This window comes from Lytechinus variegatus, chromosome 6, assembly GCF_018143015.1.
Source record: "Lytechinus variegatus isolate NC3 chromosome 6, Lvar_3.0, whole genome shotgun sequence".
In the NCBI taxonomy this organism is placed as follows: Eukaryota; Metazoa; Echinodermata; class Echinoidea; order Temnopleuroida; family Toxopneustidae; genus Lytechinus; species Lytechinus variegatus.
In genome coordinates, this window is record NC_054745.1 from 12,392,936 (window position 1) to 12,416,988 (window position 24,053).

Below are 24,053 nucleotides of genomic sequence, written 5' to 3' on the forward strand. Positions count from 1 at the left end.
TTAACCTGGCTTTAGCTCCAGCTACCATCACCGGCGCTCAGTGCATGCAAGGAATTACTCCTGCCGGGTACCCATTCACCTCCCCTGGGTCGAGTGCAGCACAGTATGGATAAATTTTTTGCTGAAGAAAAACACGCCATGGCTGGGATTTGAACCCACGACCCTCTGTTTCAAAGGCAAGAGTCAGAACCACTAGACCACGACGCACCCAAATAAATAAAAGTTTCTGCGCATCCGCCTTGTGCAATACATTTATTATCCCTCAAACTGCTAGAAAAGAAATATCATTGGTCTTTTCAACTGCAGCTCACGAATCATGGAGCTCTTTAACTTCTACGCTATTCCCAGATGTTTACCTCAATCAAGAAGTGCATGTATCTAAAACTCTATGTATTCTAATTTTACTTTTTCAATCTTGTGTAAGTTTTTTCATATTTAATTTTTCAGACCACCTTTAGTTTTTTTGTTTTTTTTTGTTATCCCATGTGCATTGTATCTTGCAAAAAGGTGCTCTATGAACTAAATGTTTTAGAATCGGTATCAATGTCATTATTGTTAGATGATAGGTTAAGCCTTCAGCAAAATTGATTTATACATATTAATGTGCTTTTTAAAATTTCACATTGATATTGAAGAGGAATGTCCGCCCTGGGTTTAATAGATGCCGAAAAATCAAAGGAACTTGTCAGTGAAGATTTTTCAGTAAATGCAATTTTGTGGATTCACGAAACTGCACCATCTATCTGTTGCAGCGGATTGGCCAATTTCTAACTTCAGGGTTGGCTTTGTGCTAGTGTACTGTAATTTGAATGACTAAAGATTGAAAACCACATGGCAAAAGCTGTGAGAGAATTCACTGAAAGGGTATAAATTTCACAAATAAGCAGCAAGTTTCCCTCCCACCTCCCAGACCCTGGTAAAAAGCATAATTCTATGCGAGCTAACCGTGCTGCTTTAATGCACTAATGCGCACAACAGATGTTGACTTTTACCCATGAGGCATAACAATTTTTGACCTGTCTGCTTTAACCAAAAGGTGGCGCATCGTATTGTGAATCCACCGAATTGAACATTGCAAGAAAATTTCGATCAATTGCAATTATATGTCTTACATTTAATTGTAATTTTTTACCCAATTGTTGATTTGATTGATTTGCTCCAAGTTAATGAGATATATCAAATGCATATTGTAAAAGAAATTTGCAATTAATTGCAAATATTTTCATGCTACCCCCCTTTTAATAGATAATGAAATTATTTTGAGGAAAATTGATATTTGAAAGATGGATTGTGATAAAAAAAACAATGTGTTTTGTTCTGGTTGTACTTCAGCTGCTGATATATTCAGCTATAGTAAGAGCAGCACATGTGATCATTTTAATGTTGAATTAATGTTGAATTTTATGCAATGGATCTCTTCACACTATGTGATGTCCATAAGTATTCTGTAAAAAAATATTTTATTTAAAGAATAATTCACATATAGTTTTGTGGTGTTTGTCATTGAAAGTAATACAGGGTATGTATTTGTGTGTAGAGATGAATGGATGTGTGTATGAATGTGATTATAAGTGTGTGTGGGAGAGAGAGGAGTGTGCTGTGATGGTGGGTGTGTGTGACTTTTCATGAGGGCCTGGGTATTCAGGTGAGGGTGGGTGTGTGTGTCGGTGATAAGACTATGCATGGGTCTGTTTTACCGAGGGAATGTGTGTGTGTGTGTTTGTGTGACTGTACTGAGAAAGTATATAGGTGGGTTTAACTGTGCGGGTCTGATTCGAAGTGTGAGGGTGTGTATTTTTTTGTCTCTGTGATGAGAGCGTGCATGGGTGTGTTTTTGTTTGGAGCTTGAATGTGCAGGTATGTCTGTGACAAGTGTATGTGTGTGTGTTCAGCTTTGAGGATCTAATAGGGAGGATGTGTGTATGTCTGTTATAAGACTATGCATGGGTCTTTTATGCTGAGGACCTGAGTGGGATGATAAGTGTGTGTTTGGGTGACTGTAATGAGAGAGTATATAGGTGGAAGTGTGAGGGTGTGTATTTTTGTGTCTCTGTAATGAGAGTGTGCATTGGAGTTTTTGTTTTTGGCCTGAAAATGTGCAGGTACTTGTGTGTATGTGTTCATCACTGAGGGTCTGTAGAGGGGTGTGTGTCTGCGATGAGTGAATGGATGGGTATGGGGGTCTAGCTGAGTGTCGAATTTTTGAGGGTCTGTAAAGGATGAGAGGAAAGGGAGGTTTTTGGTCAAGGGGGGGTGTCTATCTAAACATAAGAAGGCTATGTTAATGGTAAATGGCAGATTCGTCCACTCTCTACATGGTCTACCTTCATTTAGTGCCATTCCGTCCATCTACATTTTTTCCAACAACCATTTTGTCTAACAACTATTTGGTCCAATAACCATTTCATCCAACCATCACTTTGTCTAATAAGCAGTTCGCCTGAGACCACTTTGTCTCAAAGCTAGTTGGTCTATTATCTATTTTCTTTTCATTCACTTCTCCAAATTAACACATAGTCCAAGTGGGCTAAAATGCATGGCTAAATGGCTATACTGCACTGGTTATTAGACAAAATGGTGAGTGGCCGAAATGGCAACTAGTAGATTATGTGGATAGTGGACAAACTGATGTTAGACCAGATGGGAGTAGACGAGTTGGTAATTGGACGAATTGGCATTGGACTAATCGAAAATAAACCATTTGTGTTATCTGTGAGAATCGGAGAAGGAAAGCTGAAAAGATCTCTGACCCCCTAAAGATATCTGGCTCATTCAGATACTACTTTGTTATCAACGGACAAGACCAATACAAAGATCGAGAAAAGAAAATATTTGCTCGGTATATTTGTTTTGTGACATATATAGGCATTGAAGTTTTCAGACGTTGTTTGAAAGTTGTTGGCAAATAGTCTATTGATAACATCTTTTGGAGATTTAGAACTCACTAAACTGGAAAATGCCTTCAGACTGTGAATGCATTATTCAGACGCACTGCGTACAGTTTGGGGGTTGGAGGCGTTAAAGGTCCATGCCCCGCCCCCCTAAAAAAAACTAACAATGATAAATAAGGAAAGGAAAATATGGATGACATATGATATCTTTCTCTGGATATCACGTCAAAATCTATCACAATTATTTCTGTATTAAAAAGGTTTATAATTTTTGCTCGTCCGCTCGCAATGTTTTAATAAATAGATTATGCTCCATGTCTGGCCCCTCAAAAAGTTTTGCTCATAACGTCACTGATGTCGTGTTCTCATGAACACTTCAGATTTTTTATTAGGTTAGTATTAAAATTTATTAAAATCAAGAATTTGAAGGATAATCGATCATCTTATCAATTGTAAATACGGAACGTCGATATCCTTATAAACATTAGACCCTTCAGGAACAATGGCTCGTATCCCTTTACTGATACAGGCACTATTAAGCCAGTTCGTAGTTCCTTTCTGCGCATGATCAAAAGATTCTACGCATGATCAGAAGAAGGTCATTTGTACTAAAGTGACATGGTGCTTTAAAATCTAATGAGATAAGCACCAACTTTGATGTCTTGATTATTCATATATTCTTTTAAATTGTCGTTTTCATTTACATCCACAAAAAACAATGCTTCCACGAACGACTGGTATTTCAGTTTGTCAAGTACATTGTGCAACATGCTAAGATATGCATTCAAAGTAGGAATGCAATAAATACCTTCATTAAGTGTTCATTGGTGTGCTATTCTAGTCACCTGGTCTATCCTGCTATGTAAGGCAAGCTTACGTAATATCTTGCTTTGAAATCTGCTTATCATGATGAAAGAAATGAAAGGTCATTTGACCAAAATTGCCCATGAAGTAACTACGAACTGGTCTATTTAACGACCATTTTCCCGCGCTGTCGTTATCGACCTTATATGGAACTTCGATCATGATTAAGCAAGTTCGGAGTTCCGTTCTACGCATGCTCAGAAGAAGTCATGCGTACGAAAGTGACATGGCGGTTAAATATTTAATGAGATAAGCACCAACTTTAATGTCTTGATCATTCTTTTGAATTTGGGATTTAATTCGATCCACACAAAAAACAGTAATGCGCCCATTAGCGACTTCACAATTGGCCAAGTACAACATGATAATGCATTCATAGCAGAAATGCAACGTCCGAGTTGCAAAAGGGGGTTTTATGTTAAGTTAAAGGACAAGTCGACCCCAACAAAAACTTGATTTGAATAAAAAGAGAAAAAATCAACAAGCATAACACTGAAAATTTCATCAAAGTCGGATGTAAAATAAGAAAGTAATGGCATTTTAAAGTTTCGGTTCATTTCACAAAATAGTTACATGCACATGCATCTCGGTCGGTATGCAAATGAGGAACTTAGTACATATCACACACTATTTCTTTTGTATTTTATTATATATGAAAAATTTGTATTTTCTCGTCATTGTCATGTGAAATGAAGTTTCATTCCTCCCTGAACACGCGGAATTCCGTTATCATACATTTTGTGCTTCAGGCAAGAAGGTCTTAATCGTAAAATTCGTAAAAATTGAAATATTGTATAATTCAAACAATAAAAAAATAAAAGAAATAGGAGTGTGTGACGTCCATCATCGAATCTCTCAATTGGATGTAACTGGCTCGTTCATATAACTATTTTGTTAAAAATAAGAGAAACTTTGAAACGTCATTCTTATTTTACATCCAATTTTTTTTTCAGCATTGTGCTTGTCTGATTTTTTTCTATTGATTCAAATCAACATTTTTCTGAGGTGGACTTGACCTTTAAGGGTAGGTTCGAAGTTAGTTATTCCATTAGTGTGTGGAATTTTAAGAGGAGTAATTGTCGCCAGATCAAATGCCATGATACCGAAAGGGGGTATCTCACTGGGCTTGAAACTAGTTCGCGTCTACAAATTTTGCTAGTTGCAGAGACGTCTGCGCGACATCTCTGAGACGTCTCATGAAAATTACAGTCTCTGAGGAGTCGCAAGAAGATTAAACATATTTAATATTTTTTGAGACTGTTTCTAGTCTCCGCGACGTCTCCGAGAAGTCTCCATCAGTTGCTGCGACGTCTCGGAGACTAATGATATCCGCGACTGCTGAGACGTCGCCGCGATGTCTCAGAGACGTCTCAGAGACATCGCGAAGACCTGCTGGAGACCAAAAAAAATTATAATACATTGCGGAGACGTCTCTGCGACACTTCTTCACACTGTTTGACCCACTTCAGAAACCACGTGACTGAACGTGAGCTGATATCCCTCCTCCTGCTCCAAGTCAGGTGTATGATCTTTCAAACGTTCCATCGAGACGATCCTTGGTGAGAGCGCAAGCCATTTTTGTCTCCGAGACGTCTCCGCGACTGCAGCGACTGATAAGTTGGAGACTGTCGCGGCGACGTCTCCGTTGGTGAGATAGGGCCTTAAGTGATACTTGGCCTATAAAACTTGACTTTTGTTTGCATTCTTGCATGTTCGATAAAGGCTCTTTTCTCACATGCATGACAGTGCAGTCTGGCTACCTCGTCAGCAAGTACACATTGATTACATAATCAGAATAAATAACTACCATTTACGAACATGTGGGTGTTTTCTGGAGGCTTGACCAGTAGTTGGACTAAAGGGACGGTCTGAACAATTCACTAGAACCAATTTCGAAATAATGCCTATTTTCATCCTTTAGAACATTCCCTAATTGCCCAACGGTGGAATGTTTTGCTGACAATTCATGAAAGGAAGTTATGTGAATTCAACTTGCTGAAGAATAGATGTCCGGAATTCCAATTAAGCCTCAGTATTTGAACATATGCCTATGTCTCAACAGGGACCCGTGGACGACTGTAGAATTACGTTTACTGTTATCATCACAAATATCTTGTGACTTCGACTCGGGCCTCTTAATACAAAATAATGCCTTCTAGTGATGAACTGAGATATTGTACCTGGCATGATTTCTAACGAGCAGACCTTGTAATTGCAGTTCAGGAGATGCGATAGCTCAGTCGGTATATCAGTTTATGAGGGTTTTATTATTCGGTGACCCGGGTTCGATTCCCAGTCGGTACAGGATAGTGCCCTTTAATGGTAAGGCATTTAAATCCTCATTTCCAGGTCCCTCGGAAAGGACCTTAAGCCGTCAGTCCTCCGGTTGCCTGCTTGAGAGTATTCATACTTTCTTAGCAATCAGGTTAAAAATAAGTCACGATATACACCATCACACTGATCGATCATGTCTCAGTCGATCAAAGTTATCAACTCTTGTGACGATGAGAAGGTCGTTCTGAGATTGGGAGTGTTGACTGAGAGGTCGATTGGATTCAAGCAATGGCTGCTTCATCATCTTCGTTCTCGTAACTGTAGTCGGGTGCTGGACGTAGCGTGTGGAACAGGGTGAGTGAAACTTTATATATACAGTTGGGGCCAGAAGTTTACATACACCTGGTGAAAAAGATATTTTTCTCATTTTTTCATCATTTTTTGTCCCTCAACCAGTTGTATTGCTAATTAGATTAGAAGAATTATCCATATACTTTTATGCCCAAGGTGTATATTTCATATAAAATGCTCAGATATTTTTAACATGGTTTATAATATCTATATTTCTGAATAATCAATGGGTCAAAAGTTTACATACAGTTCACTGTTGAAGTGATAAAATGCGTTTAAAAAGAGGTGCCATGGCTTTCAAGTGGACTTGGTTTCCTTTTAATGACTTGAGGAATGTGATAATGCTATAATGTCAATTGAATAATGACTGCAGAATTATGCATACCTCTTCCTTGGACATTTGAAGCATGATTCACATTCCATCTTTGTCAAGCAAAGCTAGAATATGACCGATGAATAGGTTTTTGACTTTTGAATAGACTAATGGCAAAAAATGTTGCCCCGAAGTTCCTGCAGTGATTCAGTGTTGGTATCTATAAATGCTACCACCAATACCATGTTGATCAGCACTGCAATATTAGCACCATGGAGAAGTCAAAGCATTACACCGAAGACCGTAGGAAACGTGTTGTTGATTTACACAAGTCTGGTTCCTCTTTAGGAGTCATATATAAAGACTCTAATCATGCCTTGTGCTTCAGTGCAAACCATAATACGCAAGCATAACACTCTCGATCGGCACAGTGCAGACTCTACCAAGATCAGGGAGAAAGCGAAAACTCCGTCAACCAGACAGCAGTACACAGGCTTGTCCGTACAGTTCAGCTTAACCCATGGATGACAAAAAAGAGATTTGCCAGGATCTGGAGGCTTCAGGAAGCAAGGTATTCCTCTCTACCATAAAGCGAGTCCTCCATGATCATGGACTGAGAGGCTGCAGGGCGGGGAAGAAGCCTTAACTCCAGGACTAACACCGTAAAGCCAGACTGAAGTATGCTAATGAACACCTGGGCAGTGGCGGTGGCAGCATCATGTTGTGGGGATGCTTTGCAGCAAGTGGTACTGGCTCACTCCTGAAGATTGATGGCACCATGAAGAAAGAGGACTACCTGAAAATTCTTCAGCTAAACCTGAAAAGGTCCGCTCAGAACCTCAATCTTAGTCAAAATTGGGTTCCAACATGACAATTGACCCGAAACACCAGAGTCCAGACCTGAACCTTATTGAGAACCAATGGACAGAACTCAAAAAGCATGTTCGGTCAAGGAAACCAAGGAATATGACTCAAGTCAATGTCATCTGCCAAGAGGAGTGGTAAAAAATCTCATTGGAGGTCTGCAAGAAGCTAGTGTCGAATTGTCCACGTCTACTGAGAGATGTGAAGACGAATGGAGGCAGTGCTACCAAGTATTAGGGCTGATGTATGTAAACTTTTGACCCTCCGATAAACTGGAAATATATCTATTATGAACCATATATATGTCTCCAAGTGTTTTTTATTTTAAGTATATGCCAGATATATTTAGAAAAGACCACACTTTTCTGCATCCATGAAATCATATGTTGGCAGGAATGAGTGAAAGTGTAAAAATTTGAGGATCACTGTTTGTCTACTAAGTGTATGTAAACTTTTGGCCCCAACTGTATATAGGCCTATACATTTAGAGGTGTTGTGGCTCAGAGGATAAGTCTCCTGAATTGAACCACAAGGCCCGGGGTTCAAATCCCACCACAGCCCTCGCGTCATTTGACAAGGCGTTTATCTACATTTGCCACTCTCCACCCGGGTGAAGTAAATGGGTACCCTGAAGGAATTCCTTGAATGCTCGAGCGCCAATTGGGGTAGCCATACTATAAGCCGGGTTTATAATAGTAAGCAGCGCTTAGAAACATTTGTATTTAGCGCTATGTAAATGTTGCATTATTATTATTACTACTCGTAGTATCAATAACAAATCACATTTCAAAATACGGAGCCTTTAAAGGGGATCCTGGCTGAACATACTTGTATCGAAATGAAAAGAATAAAATTCACCAAGCAAAACTCAAACAATTTCATCAAAATCTGATAACGAATAACGAAGTTATTGATTGATTGATTTTATTCACGCCGTTCATAAGGTCATGAAGTTTTTGAATATTTCTTAAATGATATCGCTCTTCTTTTTCCTATGTTTTTGCATGAAATCATAATTATTTTATATTTTCATGGATGACTCTTGTATGATGTCTCCCTTGTAACAAAATAAGTTGCAGCGAATGAACATAAATCAGCCCGGGGGGCATTCAAATGTATTGCTGTACACATGCGTGACCAAATTATTTCCCCCTAAACAAGACTCACCAGAATATGACCCCGGGGAAAAGCTTGGGGGAAACATACCCTAAGCACGTTTGGCTAGTCTAATAAAAGCTCAGTTGAAAAAAACATACCCTGAATACAATGACCCCGCGACTGACCATTGACCAATCTAAAACCACCCTTTTTCTTGAAAATCGGTGTCCCGGGGCAGCAGATCATCCTAAGATCCGGAACTTGCGAAAAATAATTGCAAATGTGTCGTCTGCTGTTTTGAGTCACCGATTTTTGAAAGACTTCTTTTTCATGGAAGTCTTTTGACAATTTTATATATTCTCTACGTTCCAGAAAGCGTATGGGTAGCGGTTGCACTGTAAAAACTGCGGTGTTAAAACCAATACCAATTGGTGTTAATAGAGGACCATATCCTGAGGTGTTAAAATTACACCATAGAGATTGAACATAACACCAATAGTGTAAATGTAACAATCAAAGGTGTTGTAATAACGCCTATAGGTTTAAAACTAACACCACCAATTTTAACACCGGTGTAAAAGAACTGATGTGGTCCTCTATGTACACCGGTTAACACCACAATTTTTGATGTGTGCCTACACTCCCCAAAGTCTTCCATAAATGTTTTTTTCTGCATTATTTTGTCCCATCGGTCATATATAGAGGGGATTCTCTTTTTCTTCTGAAGCACGGTTTCCAAGTCGTCAGCTCAGACAGCGCAGATGCGATGCTACGCCAGGCAAGGCATGCCAGGAAGTCATATGAGAGTCAACAGCAACATGGTACCTGGGGTCAGTTAAATTTTATTTTCTTATTTCATATATTATTTTAATGAGCCACCTTGGCATGGTGGATCAGTAGTTGGAGCATCCGTCTCATAAGGAGGAGGTCGTGGGTTTTGTTCCCGCCCGAGTCAACGACTTTTACAAAATGGGATATTGTATTTTACTTTCCAGCAAAGACTTTTGCAAAAACTTGTACAAAAAGTAATATTGTATTCTACGTTCCAGCAAAAGAAGCTGTCACAGCTCAGCCCTTTATTACAAAGGGTAATTACGATTGATCCGATCAACAACAACTGAATATTTTCAAACGTAAATTAAAATTGACGTTGATTAATTCTTATAATCTTCCAGTGTAGGTTATAGATCGTAATTTTTTTTTGTTACAAATATTGTTTATGCGCTCTGGCTGAGTAATAGTTGCAAATATAGTGGCGAACACGTTTTTTTTTCTTCTTTTTTTAATATATACAATCTACACTTGTAATACATTGGCATTTCTTTATGTATTGGTTTCATTTTATCGTCCTCTCCTACCAATTAAGACTTCTTTTTTTTTCATTTTATTTATTTCTTTATTTATTCTATTTTTTTTTAATAATTATTATTATTCATTTATTTACTTTTTGCGGGGGGACTCCTGCAGACCTAACAAGCAATGCTTTTTATGCTGATTCCCTTATATCTCACCATATTTTAATTGTGTTTGATTTCAACTCCCTTTGAATTATGTTCATAATTGTGTGAAATAGTTAAAATAAAGTCAATATCATTATCAAGGAAATACAACGACGGCAGGATCTAAAATAGGCCTGATATGTATCTTATAAAAAAATTGGTATGATATACATGTATATACTCGCTACTTTTTTCTTGACAATTCAGTGTGTCCTCTAATTGTTTACACAGGACATCGTGCATATTTCGTGTATCGATTAAAAATGATAACAACGAATTGCCATAGTGTTGATCGGTCAATCACAACTCTTTGTGAGAAGGGGCCCCGATGTGTTTTTCATAAAGCTCTTCGTAAGTTAAGAACGACTTTAAGAACGACTGGTGATACTTTCTTGTGATAAAGGGTATGTTCATCGGCGATGGTTAAGTGCGTAAGAAAGGTTCACCAGTCGTTTTTAAAGTTGGTCTTAACTTATGAACAGCCAGGACAAATAGTTTAGCCAGAGTATGCCGACTTATATGGAAAACCGCTTTCATTAATCCAGTTTCTTGATATCAAGTTATCAAACCCTAGATACACTGCAAAAATGTCGGTGTTTATTTAACACCAGTCGGATAGGTATCTATATCGGAAAACATCATTATAAAAGTGTTGAAATAACACCAGTTTAAAATCAAACCGATATTGTTTTAACACTAATTGGTGTTGCTTTAATGCCTGTCAGGTGTTAGCCTAACGCCAAACCGGTGCTGTTTCAACACCTCTCCGGTGTTTTCTGATATAGATATCATGCTGGTGTTAAATTAGCACCTGCGATTTTGCAGTGTAGAACCACATGTAAAGAACTAAGTTTGCATGTGTCGTAAGCTAATAACACTTTTTGTTTTCAAGAGACAAATTGTGAATCAACAAATCTATATATTGATTAAAACTAATAATAATGTAATAATATAGGGTATTTTAAATTATTTTAAATTATTGCGCACATGTCCACCTTGTTAGGTGTTCAAGGCGCTCCTATATTATGCTAGGTATCAAAGGTGAGCGGGTGATGGCATGGGTGTCGATTTGTGTTGTGAATCTACAAGGGGGGGTGATCTATTGTTTCACTCCCCCCCCCCTTGAATAGTATATATGACGTTACGGATCGACACCCGTGGGTAATGCTATCGGGCCCGCTGGTTGAAAAAAATCCCGAAATTGTTGCCCTGTGTAAATACAAAAATTATATTACTTATTTCGGTTACATTGTTATTATTTTAATTTACTCTGATTGCTCGACAGATATCGAGAAGGCCAATTGGTTGACGTTGAGGGCGGACCTTGGTGACTATGGTGAATTCGATGCCGTTCTCTGCATGGGAAACTCGCTGCTATGTCTTACCGATCCGACACCAAACTTCGGTCTCTACCGACGCTGCCTTGAGAATTTCAAATCGATGCTCAAACCGGGAGGTGTCCTCTTATTGGACCATCGGAATATTGACGTCATCATGGACCGCGGCGATCCTATCAACAAGAACGTTTACTTCAAGGTATCCTTTTTCTCTCATTTTATCTCAAGAGGGGCGGTGTAGTCTGCCCATAGGCGGCGGAAGCGGGGGGGGGGAACCCCTCATGATGAATTTTAGGTGGGGCGCCCCCCCCCTAAATTTTTTGTTGGTAACCTGTTTTTTGCTTGCTTGTTAAAAAAAATTGGATGTCCCTCCCCTAAAAATTAGATTGATAACCTTTTTTTTTTTTTTGCTTGTCAAATTTTTTTATCTGTGTCCTCCCAAAAATTTCAGGTGGACCCCCCCCCCCCGATTTTTGGCTTCCGCCGCCAATGGGCCTGCCAGTACACTCAGACTCAAATTTGACACTAACGACTTATAAACCAAGTTTAGACTGGAGACTACACGCACACTCCAAACTCTCTGTATCAGAAATTCGGTAGCGAAAAAGCGACTAGTGAAGAGTCTACACACGTCGCTGGTTGCATGCAGCGTGCGACACAGGCGAGTCCACCACCGCATGCAATTTGCACAGTTACTGATCAGAGCACAGAGTTCCTCGGCACATGTACAGAGAGAGTGGCAGTCAGGAGTGAAATCAATATACATCTCCATGAGTGAAATCCGAACATACTTTTGCAGTTGCGTTGTTTATGATAGTTTTTTTCTAAAAATAAATTAAAATGAATAGAATGACAGACAAAATCAAAATAAACAGATACTTTAATGGAAAGACAAATTGAAGTTTGATGGATTAATACACTTAGAAGCCTGCCGAAAGATAGATATAGAAGACTGATAAATAGATAGAGACAAGATAGACAGATATATAGATAGATAGAAATAGAGAGAGAGACAGAGAGAGAGAGAGAGAGAGAGAGAGAGAGGTGGATAGATAGATAGAAAGAGAGAGAAAGAGGGAGAGATGGAGATAGAGAATTTGAGAGACAGATAGATAGATGTTAGATAGATAGAAAGATAAAGAATGAGAGAGACAGGCATAGACAAATTAACAGATAGATAGATACATAGATAGATATATAGATAGAGAGAAATATAGAAAGACAGACAGATGGATAGATAGATAGGGAGAGATATTTGAGAGATAGATAGATGTTAAATAGATAAAGAATGAGACAGGGAAGATTATCAACAAATTAACAGTTAGATAGATACTGTAGTTACAAAAATAGATAGATGGATGGGGGAGAGAATTGAGAGATGTTATACATTTATGGACGGAAAAAGAGAAATAGAGAAAAAGACAGACAGATGGATAGATAGAGGGAGGGAGAGAGAGAGATAGAGAATTTGAGAGATAAATAGATGTTAGATAGATGTGGCTGCCGCCCTTTATCCTCGATAAACGGACGGAGTTTCGGCTAACAAATACTCTCACTCCAAAAGAAATGTATTCACAGACTTTAGTGTGGCTTATGTGGAACTTTATTCCGTCATCCCACGGTCCAAAATCCGAGATAAAATACTGAAAACAAAACAGATACAAATATACATTTTGACTTACATATTCAGACAACCCACAAATGGTTATAATCTACTAGTAAAACAATCTTATTATGAGAACTATATACGTAATCCATGACTAGAAATATAGAGGAAATACTTGTACTATACTACCAGAACTCAGAAATACTTCACATGTATTAGGATATGATGTTACTCCTATAAAACCAAAGTACACTATACTACCAAGGAACATGATTATGTATCCACTAGATCTATACTACCAAGAAACATATATCTCCACTATACTAACAAGGAACATAAATATTCAATAACTCATTCTACTAATTGTATATCTGAATAAACATGGCACACATAACTATCAGTAAGTATTACACCAATGAGGTCTTAAAAGGTAAATATCATGAAATCCAAATCTATCCGAATATATACCATAACATAGAAAGATAAGTATTCTATATACCACAAGTAAGTTTATGATTCAAGAACGAAACTATATTGAAGGTATAATCATATAAATCTATATATTCTTATATCTTGGTCACAACTATCAAAGTAAAACATATAAGCAATCTTACCAATTGGAGGCTATAAGACAAGTACACTTGGTTGCAATCAATACGAGAAATATCTTGACGTTAACTGGAGTTCTCTCTTCTGTGTCTTTACTATGAACTGAAGTTTCTTGGCTTTTTGCATCTCTATTTAAAGGTTCTGAACTTATGGTCAAGCCAGACTGCTTATTAGACAGTCTAATTAAAAGTTACAAGGAAGCTGGTACTACCCAGCGCTCTACACAGAACAAAACAATGAACTTGACCATTCCTATACAAATTATAACAATAAAGGGTGGACGTAACGTTTGCTCTATTGAATTAGCTTTCTGTACCTATACTTTAGCACATAACCTAACCTATGGGATTTCATGTAGAAAGAGATTAAGAAAATGCTAGAGTGCAAAATGAGAAATCTAGTGGAATATGAATTTAAACATATATATCAAAAATATTTACAGCATTAAAATTGCATAGAACTCACTGCACACTGCTGCAGTGACAATACATAAAGAATGAGAGAAACAGAGAAGATAGACGAATTAACCGATACTGTAGTTTCATAGATAGATAGATAGAAGAAAGACAGACAGATGGATAGAGAGAGAGAGAGAGCTGGAGAATTTTTAGAGATAGATGGATGTCAGATAGATCAAGAATGAGAGAGAAGAGCGACAAATTAACAGATAGATAATGTAGTTACATAGGTAGGTAGAGAGAGAGAAATAGAGAAAGACAGACAGATGGATGGATAGATAGAGAGGATAGAGAATTTGAAATAGATAGATGTTAGATAAAGAATAAGAGAGACAGAGAAGATTATTAGATAGATAGATACTGCAGTTACATAGATAGATAGATAGATAGATAGAGATAGAATTTGAGAGATAGATAGATATATAGACAGATAGAGAGAAAGACAGACATCAGCAAATCGGCAAGCTAGGCAAATGATCAAGGCAAACATTCATATTGAACCTGGAAAGTATAAGCTCAGCTGCATTTGCAATGTTCTGCGGATAACTTCGGTGCGGACTTTGGATCGCGCGCCAAGCTGATAATGTAAACAAACGTAGACTCTTCACTAGTCGCTTAATTTTTGGCTACTTTTCCGGAAAATGCCTTCGCCAGGGTGTAAAACGGAAACGCGCCGACGGCGCATGAACAAAATCTATAGTCTCATTACCTCAGACTCTGTTCTATTCGAAAACACAAGGTCTGTGCCTGCAGAGTTGGGTGGGGTGGGAGTATAACAGGCAGAATTATCATTCCTCGATATATCGAGGAAACCATTTCATCCACCCGTTTTGGCACCTCTGTGTTGCAAAATTAAACTGTGAGGGCCTAACGCCACATAGGGTGCCGGGGCCGATTGCACGAAAGGGTCTTTGCAAGGACCGTCTTTCGTGTCGCCCATCTTTAATGATGCGCCATGTGAAACGCATTTTAAATAAATCATCTGCAAACATATTTCATTCGTCCGTTAAAATCAACAAAATATTTGTTTATAAAATGATGTGATATATCATGAAATTGTATAAAATTTGATTTAAAAGCAAACTAACGAATCTTATTCTTTATCATAAATTTCAGAAACACCCCGCCTATAGCGTATCATAAAAGATGGGCGACACGAAAGACGGTCCTTGGAAAGACCCTTTCGTGCAATCGGCCCCTGATGTTCACCAAGATAAGACTTTATCACGTTTTGAACCAAAATATTCTGCACCCTCGATTTATGCTAAGTTGCACCAAGTATGCAAAATAATTGTATTTCATGCAATCTAATTCAATATATCAGAAATTGAAAAAATTATATAATTTTCAAGTATAATTAATTAGTTAAATATATTAAACATTTTTCATATTTATTATGTTAATGATTGTATTTTTTTTCTTCTTCAATGATCCAATATGAAATTTATGTCAGTTATGCTTTTGCTTGTTTTTGTCCATTGTTAAAAATGATTGACTTGTATGTACGTTTGTCAATGGCATGTGGAAAGAAACCAAATTAAATCGGTTGTTAGATCATAATATACCGTTTTGTGGCTCAGGGGAAATAGGTCTTATAATCATTTCTCAAACTCTGTGTTAAAAAATGTATGTATTTCATAATTTATGTCGTTTTTTGTTTTTATTTGGAATTATCATTTTACTTTCTCGCGCTTAAACCTCGGCTATGCAGGAAGACAACATTAAGAGAATTTCTTCAGCGATTGTCCACTCCCATGGTCAAGCAGACGTGGTCAATTTTACATTCGATATGCGTGTTAATAGTCACACTGATGAAGACGGAGACAAGATCACAAATGACCTCGATATAACTCCAGGAAATAACAACGAGGTAGAAATTGAAAAGTAAGTTACATAGCTGCTTCTATAATAATTATAATTACCCTTAGTGGCAAAAATGTTATGTTGACCTCGCTATATATCGTCAGTTTTGACCATTATCATCCTCATTCATACCATCTCCATCTTCATTATCATAAAATTATGAACAAAATTGCATCTCCATTCTGCTTTATGAATGTATATATTGATTTAATGAGTTTAATTCCGGGGTTGTCATTTTTTTTCAAGCAATCTGCTTACATTGACAATCCCTCTGCAAACTGTAAAATTTAATGTTAACTTTTTTGTTGGTAGTAGATCATATTTGTTTAGAGTGACTTCTTTATTTCGTATTTTTTAAAGATTATTTTATATATAACTGTTTTATAACATGTCTTTCTCAAGTTGATTTTATGACATTGATATATTTTTTATGATGTTGACTTGTTATGATTGTATTTATTTGATTTATATTTTGTTGAAAATGAAATAAATGAAATGAAAATGAAAAGATTCATATCACAATTAATTAGCGATATATTATGGTTATTACGTAATGAAAAGTGAATTGTATACGAATGTTATGAATGCAGAAAAAAAAACGATAAATCAAATAAAAATTAACGCCGGGCAAAAAAAGGTTCTGCCCGTAAACTTGAGACCACTATACACACCATTGGTCTGCGACCCGATTTTGGAATAAAGCGCACTAGAATTTGATGCTGATATTGAAATGTGGATCGTACGAATACCTGTCTTATCTGGGACTATGCTATCCATCCTTATTAGAATAAAAGCGAATTTAATATCTAGTCGTGTCATACCAGTCATACGATTAGCTACGATGTAAATCTAATTTGGCCACCACCCCAAAATATGTGCTTGCAATCATCTAAACTTGTTATATTAGTATTCGTTCAGTTAATTTGAACCTCAAACAAAAGGATACTTTTCATTGAAATATTCTTTAAAAGAGCAAAATGCGATTTGTTCCTACATCGGCTCGTAGGGTGCGCGGTAACCTTATAATAGGATTTGAAACCTATAATTCGATCTGTATCTTGTCTTTAATATGAATATTCTTATGTTGCCCCCACCAAAAAAAATGAATAAGGTGAAAACTGGCATTTAATTCTTTAATTGAGCTTTTAAATATTCAGCTATCAAAAGGATATTGGTCGTCACAGTGGCAAATTGAATAATTACAAAGATAGAATGGACACATTTAGAACAATGCATATTTATTGTCAATGCTTTTAAGGTCAGTGGTTTGCTCATACTGCGAGTTTACTCTTTCCGTTACCTATAATCAGAGGAAATTAGAGGCTGTCAAAAATGATGAGAATGATTAACTAACATCGTGGGCGTGGAGGCGTAAAATGCGATAAAATGTCAGACTTTTGTTCTCCCAGTCATGAAATCACTCTGTATAAATATTTCGTATCTAGATTAATCAATCCATGGTTTTGCTTTCTTCCCCTTTCCCCTTTTTAATCTAGAGTTTCTGTGCCACTACAAGCAATTCGTGCTCAGCAACTCTCTACCTTGCTTGCTGAAGTATTTGGAGAGAATTGCGAGCGGGCCCTCTACGGTGATTTCAAGTCAGCTTTCACAATGTCCGACACGGCATATTTCCAACATGTAATTACAAAAAAGAAGTGATCAATTCGTACAAGAAAATGGATCCAACTGTGCTTCACTCGTCCTTCACTCTGAGGTACATGGGTACCCAGTAAGATTGAGTCCTTGAGAATGCACTGAGCGCCGCTGATGGAATGGTACATCGCTCGAGCCAAGGAAGGGGTCATCATAGTTGCGCTTTGCATCTGTTTGGCAAAAGGGCAATATAAATCATCCGGCTATTTTTATTATTATTACAATAAAAGTTTGACATATTTTTTTACCAAGTTATTTATGCATTTTTATTAACTCATCTAGTCAACTTACATTTCTATCATTTATCATACCTACCATATTTCCAGGGGGTTCTCCCTTATGGTAAACAACACATGCACCCCCCCCCCCGAGCACTCATGCTTCCCATGGGCCATTCATTATCCCTTTGGAATTTAGTTTGTCAAACTTTGAGAGATATAGTAGAAAAAAAAACACGGACCAACTTTTTGAGCGATCAGGCCTAGCTACTCTATATAAGTTATTGTTTTTCAAAATTATTTAAAGATCAAGTCCATCCCAGCAAAATGTTGATTTGAATAAGTAGAGAAAAATCAAACTAGCATAACACTGAAAACTTCATCAAGATTGGATGTAAAATAAGAAAGTTATGGCATTTTAAAGTTTCGCTTATTTTTCACAAAACAGTGATATATATGCACAACTCAGTGACATGCAAAATTAATATGTCGATGATGTCCATCACTCATTATTGCTATTGTTTTTTATTGTTTGAATTATACAATATTTCTTTTTGCAGATATGACCATAGGTACCGACTTAACTGAACCATATATTATTAAACAATGCTAATTCCACATGTTCAGGGAGGAATTAATCATTGTTTCACTTGAAAATGAGGAGAAAATTAGAATAGTATCTTATAACAAAATACAAAAGAAATAGTGAGTGGATGGCGTCATCGGTCTCCTCATTCGCATACCGACCAGGATGTGCATATAACTGTTATGTGAAATTAAATGAAACATTAAAATGTCATAACTTCTTATTTTACATCCGATTTGTATGACATTATCAGTGTTATGCTTGTTGGATTTTTATTTTTTTATTCAAATCAAATTTAAGTTCGGGTGGATTTGTCCTTTAAGTATATACCTCTCATTATTTTTGGATTTAGTGACGTCATGCGTCCCAATAAAGTAAGGAAGATCTATGGTATATATATAATAAAATTTCCTTATTGTATCATTAGACCTATCCCGCCACAGGCTTTTTTTTCATTAGGGAATTACACCTTCGTCTGTAAACATACTGTAATAATAGATGTATTTTATGACAAATAGATTTTATGAAAATTATATATATCTAAATTAATAGAGTACAATTCACAAAGCGAAATGCTGAACATTTTCATCAAAATCTGACAACAAATAACGAAATTATTGAATTCTTAAAGTTTAGCAATATTTTGTGAAAATAGTTATATACACGTCATCATGAATATTCATTATGGGCTGATGATATTGTTTCATACATGAGTGAATAATTTTTCTCTTCTATAGTGAAATAAGCTGCAGCAATGGATATCTAATGCACTAAATCAGTTCTCAATCCATTTCGTTAAGTTCTTGGCAGAAAAAAATGCATAAGCCTTATTTCATATAATAAAATACATAAAGAAGGAGTGGGGACATGACATCATCAAGGTGCTCGTTGAATATTCATGAAGACATACCGAGAACTGTTTCACAGGTATAATGCAAATCTTCAAAATGCAATAACTTTGTTATTCCGATTTTAAAAATTAAAAGAAAAAATGTAAAATTTAAGTCATAAATGTTATATAAATGAATGAGTAAATAGTATTGGCGAAAACAGATCGAAATATATATTTCTAATTTAATTGAAAATAATATACAGATAACCCACATTGTGAGTTATGATCAGCCCCAGTTGTGATTATAGTTTTATTATTGAAATATTATCAAGATTACTTTCTAACCATTATTTTTATTTCAGACATTGAGGTTATGTACCTCCCCGTCACTAGCGTACCTACGGGGGGGGGGGCAGGGGGCAGTCTTCCCCCCTGACGAGTACAACCCATGCAAAGGACGTATCCCTGCCCCCCTGACGAGCTTGAAAACATGTTTGCCTCCCTGACGAGCTTGAATACCTATTTGCCACCCCCCCCCCTACGAGCTTGAAGCTCTTTTTTTTGCTACTGCTCCCCGTACCTCTATGAGAGACTCACTTTACATAAGAGGAATGTCATGGTACAAAATCAGAAATAAAATCATTATTTTGAAATTTATTATGTTATCAAGTTGTGATTTATATTACGAACAATTACTTAAGGCCACCGCACACCTTACGACTAGAGCAAGATCCAATTTCGGAACAAATTGCATTTTGTCTTTTTTTTGTTGAAAATTTGAATGAAAAATCACTTTTTATTTGAGTCTCCAATTACCTGAAAGTACACTAATACATAAATTTTGGATTTGAGCTGTGATTTCTTCTAATTTCTTTCTGTGTCATTTCCCCCTATACTATGTTTACTAGCCTATATCTAAGTATATATTTTTTTATTAAAAGCCTGGATTTAATTTTGAGATGCACCTACTCGACTTAAATACAAGTACCTGAATTCAAAGAGGGGAATCGAGAAAAGAATCAAAATGACAAAAGAAATTGAAAGAAACCACTATTTGTATATACATGTATATTTCTAAGTATTTATTTATATTTATGATGGCGCTAATAGTCAAATTGACTGGTAGCTAAACTTAAGAAGCCCCCCCCCTCCCCCCGATGATTGCAAGCCTTTAATTTGGAGTAAGGACCAAAAAGGTGTCGGATCGCAGCTAATCGTACCATTGCTATGACGTCATCCCGGCTAGATTTTGATATTGTTATATAAAGGGTGATAGCATAATCAGAGCTTTGAACATAAGTGTCCATACGAAGATTCAGAACATTAGGGGAAGGCGGGGTAAGTTGAGCATAGGGGCAAGTTGAGCCACCAGCCCCAGGCCAAAAATGGATGCATCAGACATTGTGGTGGCGTCAAGTATCGATGACCCATTGCCTAACCCTTAGCCCCACCACATTGTTTTCAACTTTGAAACCCAAAAATACTTTTAGAGGGAAAAATACAAATTTCAGCCAAAAATGTAAAAAGGGTGTGAAATAGTGTTTTTTTTACACACACATCTTTTAATATAATAAAGAAATAAGAACAACATTGTCCGTCCAGGTATGGATTCTCATTCTTGTCATAGTCTTTTACATGATGGATGCATAAGAAATGTGTGGATGCAAAATCATCGCATTAAGTGCGACTGGGGTAAGTTCTTGTGTTACGATACTGCAACAAATAACAAGTGTTTAATTTCTTCTTTGTGTTTAATTTCCTCTTTTTTTTATTACAGGAAATAATTATACATAAATAAAACAAATAATGATCTTACATAAATCTCTTGAAGTGTCCGATGTAAAATCCCGAAGTGATGATGCTATATCCAAGTAATAATCCAAATGATAAAAATCCCAGTTGACTGGCGAAAATTCACAATGATGGCGATGATGAAACTGAGGTTGAAGTCCGATGAATAATAAGAGTCACTGCAACGAGTTGAAATGTCCGTGAAGACGATGTTGATGATGATTAACAGTCAATTTCAGCAATCCATGGGTTGAAGCGTGTTCATTGAACAGGTTGATGATGTTGATGATCTCGATGAGAACTGATAATTTCTCAAAATAACTGCAAACAGTTCATTGATGCATAAACTGCTCTGATCTGATCTGGTGAAGTGATCTCATATGATGTGATGTGATCTCCTGCTCTCATATGATGTGATGGTGTGATCTAATATGATGTGATGATCATCTTGAAAAATCTGCAGCTTTTATACTAATTACAAGTGTTCTAGATCATTCTCAAATTTCGACTAATCTACAAGCTTCTAGAATTGTCTTCCAAAAGAACTTTCTCCTTTCAGGAGCAGTCAAAATCCAGAACACTCTTGAATGACCTCATTGAAATCAACAGTGTAAACAAAATACCTAAGCCTATTCATTTCCACTACCAATACAATTCTATTGTTTGGCTTTTCCCTATTCAACAATAAAACTCCTTGGCCTTTAAATAGGCAAGGCCTGCATAATAAAAAGACATTCTGGAAAGTTCTTTACAAACATGCTGTGGAATGTACTTGATCATTCTAGGCTATTCTTAAAGAGGAAATAACTAATAGATTAATGTAACTGCTTTCACAATTCTTCTACAATTATTCTTATATATAACACCTCCCCCACCGGGGAAAAGAAAGCTTTACCGTAGTAAAGGTTTCTTTATGATTACGTTTTTTTTTTCTTTTAACTGCTCAAAGTCATCTTGATAAATCATTTACAGTTATCGTGTACAAAGATATAGTACTTAACGAACATGTTAAAATAAATGAACATCAAAGATGTTTTCTTCAAATGACACACTTGGTCAAAATCATGAATAATTTCACTTTTTATACTCTTGATAGAGCATCAGCAATTACATTATTCTTTCCCTTTATGTGTACAATTTTCAAAGGGAATGGTTGGAGCATTAGGCTCCATCTATACAGTCTTTGATTCTTTGTTTTAAATTTCTCCAAAAACACAAGAGGATTGTGATCTGTATAGACTGTAATCTCTCCATTGGTTAGATACACCTCAAACTGCTGAAGGGCTAGTACGAGACTCAGGGCCTCTTTTTCAATAGTTGAGTATTTCTTTTGAAACCGATTGAGTTTCTTAGAGAAGTAGCACACTGGTTTTTCGATGCCTTCTTCATCTTCTTGGAGCAATACTGCTCCTACTCCAACATCACATGCATCAATAGCTACTTTGAATGGCTTTGTGAAGTTTGGAGCTGCCAAAACAGGCTCATTCACCAAAATGGCCTTTAATTTCTCAAATGATCTTTGACATTCGTCAGACCAAACATACTTCACTTTTGCCTTCAGCAGGTTTGTCAGAGGACTAACCACTGTACTGAAATTTGGAACAAATTTCCTGTAGAAGCCACTCATACCTACGAATCTGAGCAATTCTTTCTTAGTTGTGGGAATTGGGAAGTCTAAGATAGCTTGTATCTTGGCTTCTCTTGGTAGCACTTGCCCTTGACCAACCACATGACCAAGATATGTGACCTTTGCCTTGGCAAATTCACTCTTCATCAGATTCACTACTAGATTGGCTTTGTCCAGCCTGTCAAACAGTGCTCGCAAATGATTCAGATGATCATTCCAAGTATCACTGTATACTAGGATGTCGTCTATGTATACGACACAATTGTCAAGTCCGGCAATCACTTGATTTGTCAACCTTTGGAAGGTTGCTGGTGCATTTTTCATTCCAAAAGGCATGACTTTGCATTGAAACAAGCCTTCAGGTGTAACAAAGGCTGATATCTCTTTGGCTCGGTCAGTCAGTGGCACTTGCCAATATCCTTTAAGCAAGTCTATCTTTGTGATATAGGCAGAATTTCCAACCCTATCAATACAATCTTCTAACCTAGGAATTGGATACGAGTCAGTCTTAGTTACTGCATTTACCTTTCGGTAATCAATGCAAAATCTCTGAGAGCCGTCTGGCTTTGGAACCATTACAATGGGGGAACTCCAACTACTCTGACTCGGTTCGATTATGTCATTATCTAACATAAACTGTATTTCCTTATTCACCATTTCCAACTTGCTTGGATTGAGCCTATAAGGATTCTGTTTGATAGGTCTTACATCACCTATGTCTACGTCATGTACAGTTAAAGGTGTACGACCTGGTTTGTCTTTACATACATTCTCATATTCTCTTAACAGGCCAGATATATCATTTCTTTGATCTTCAGGCAGGTGTTTTAATGCCTCATCCATGTTTCCTAACATCTCTGAGTTAGATAACTTTATACCACATGGTTCGTTCTTGGATACATCTGTATAAGACAATTCATTATCTGTCTTTCCATAACATTCTTCTTCATGTACATTTACATGTTTTTCTTCTTCTTTGACCTGTGTTGTACCTATTGGCTGACTAGCCTCTCGCTCAAAGTATTCTTTCAACATGTTTACATGACAAACTCTTTGAGACTTTCTTCGATCAGGGGTACTGATCACATAGTTGACATCATTCAATTTCTTTTTGACTATGTAGGGACCACTAAACCTAGCTTTCAAGGGCTCACCTTGCAAAGGCAACAACACTAACACTTTGTCTCCAGGCTTGAAACTTCGCTCTTTTGCATTTTTGTCAGCTTGAGCTTTCATTTTTCCCTGCGACTCTTTCAAGTGTTCCTTAGCCACATCACAAGCTTTTGAGAGCCTTTCTCTAAACTTTGACACATAGTCTA

The 24,053-nt window shown here is 36.9% G+C and overlaps 1 protein-coding gene and 1 long non-coding RNA gene across 2 annotated transcripts; one reads left to right on the forward strand and one right to left on the reverse strand.

The window, feature by feature from the left end:
- The first annotated feature begins 5,583 nt into the window (after positions 1 to 5,583).
- LOC121417017 (glycine N-methyltransferase-like) lies at positions 5,584 to 18,257 on the forward strand. The gene is made up of 5 exons (XM_041610557.1): positions 5,584 to 6,383; positions 9,358 to 9,485; positions 11,440 to 11,690; positions 15,876 to 16,048; positions 17,524 to 18,257. Exons 1-5 carry the CDS (start codon positions 6,223 to 6,225, stop codon positions 17,684 to 17,686), a joined length of 876 nt encoding a protein of 291 aa, XP_041466491.1. The 5' UTR covers positions 5,584 to 6,222; the 3' UTR covers positions 17,687 to 18,257.
- On the reverse strand, positions 12,987 to 14,188 carry LOC121417018. Its single transcript, XR_005970295.1, has 2 exons — positions 13,712 to 14,188; positions 12,987 to 13,134 (listed from the first exon to the last, which is right to left on the reverse strand). It is a non-coding gene; the product is annotated as an uncharacterized LOC121417018 (long non-coding RNA).
- Positions 18,258 to 24,053: the final 5,796 nt, after the last annotated feature.

Bases quoted from the DNA above. Each gene is read 5' to 3' on its own strand.
- LOC121417017 (XM_041610557.1), top strand. From the start codon at position 6,223: ATGTCTCAGTCGATCAAAGTTATCAACTCTTGTGACGATGAGAAGGTC. The intron at 6,384-9,357 runs GTGAGTGAAACT...GGTCATATATAG, and splicing joins GACGTAGCGTGTGGAACAGG to AGGGGATTCTCTTTTTCTTC. The intron at 11,691-15,875 runs GTATCCTTTTTC...TCGGCTATGCAG, and splicing joins ACAAGAACGTTTACTTCAAG to GAAGACAACATTAAGAGAAT.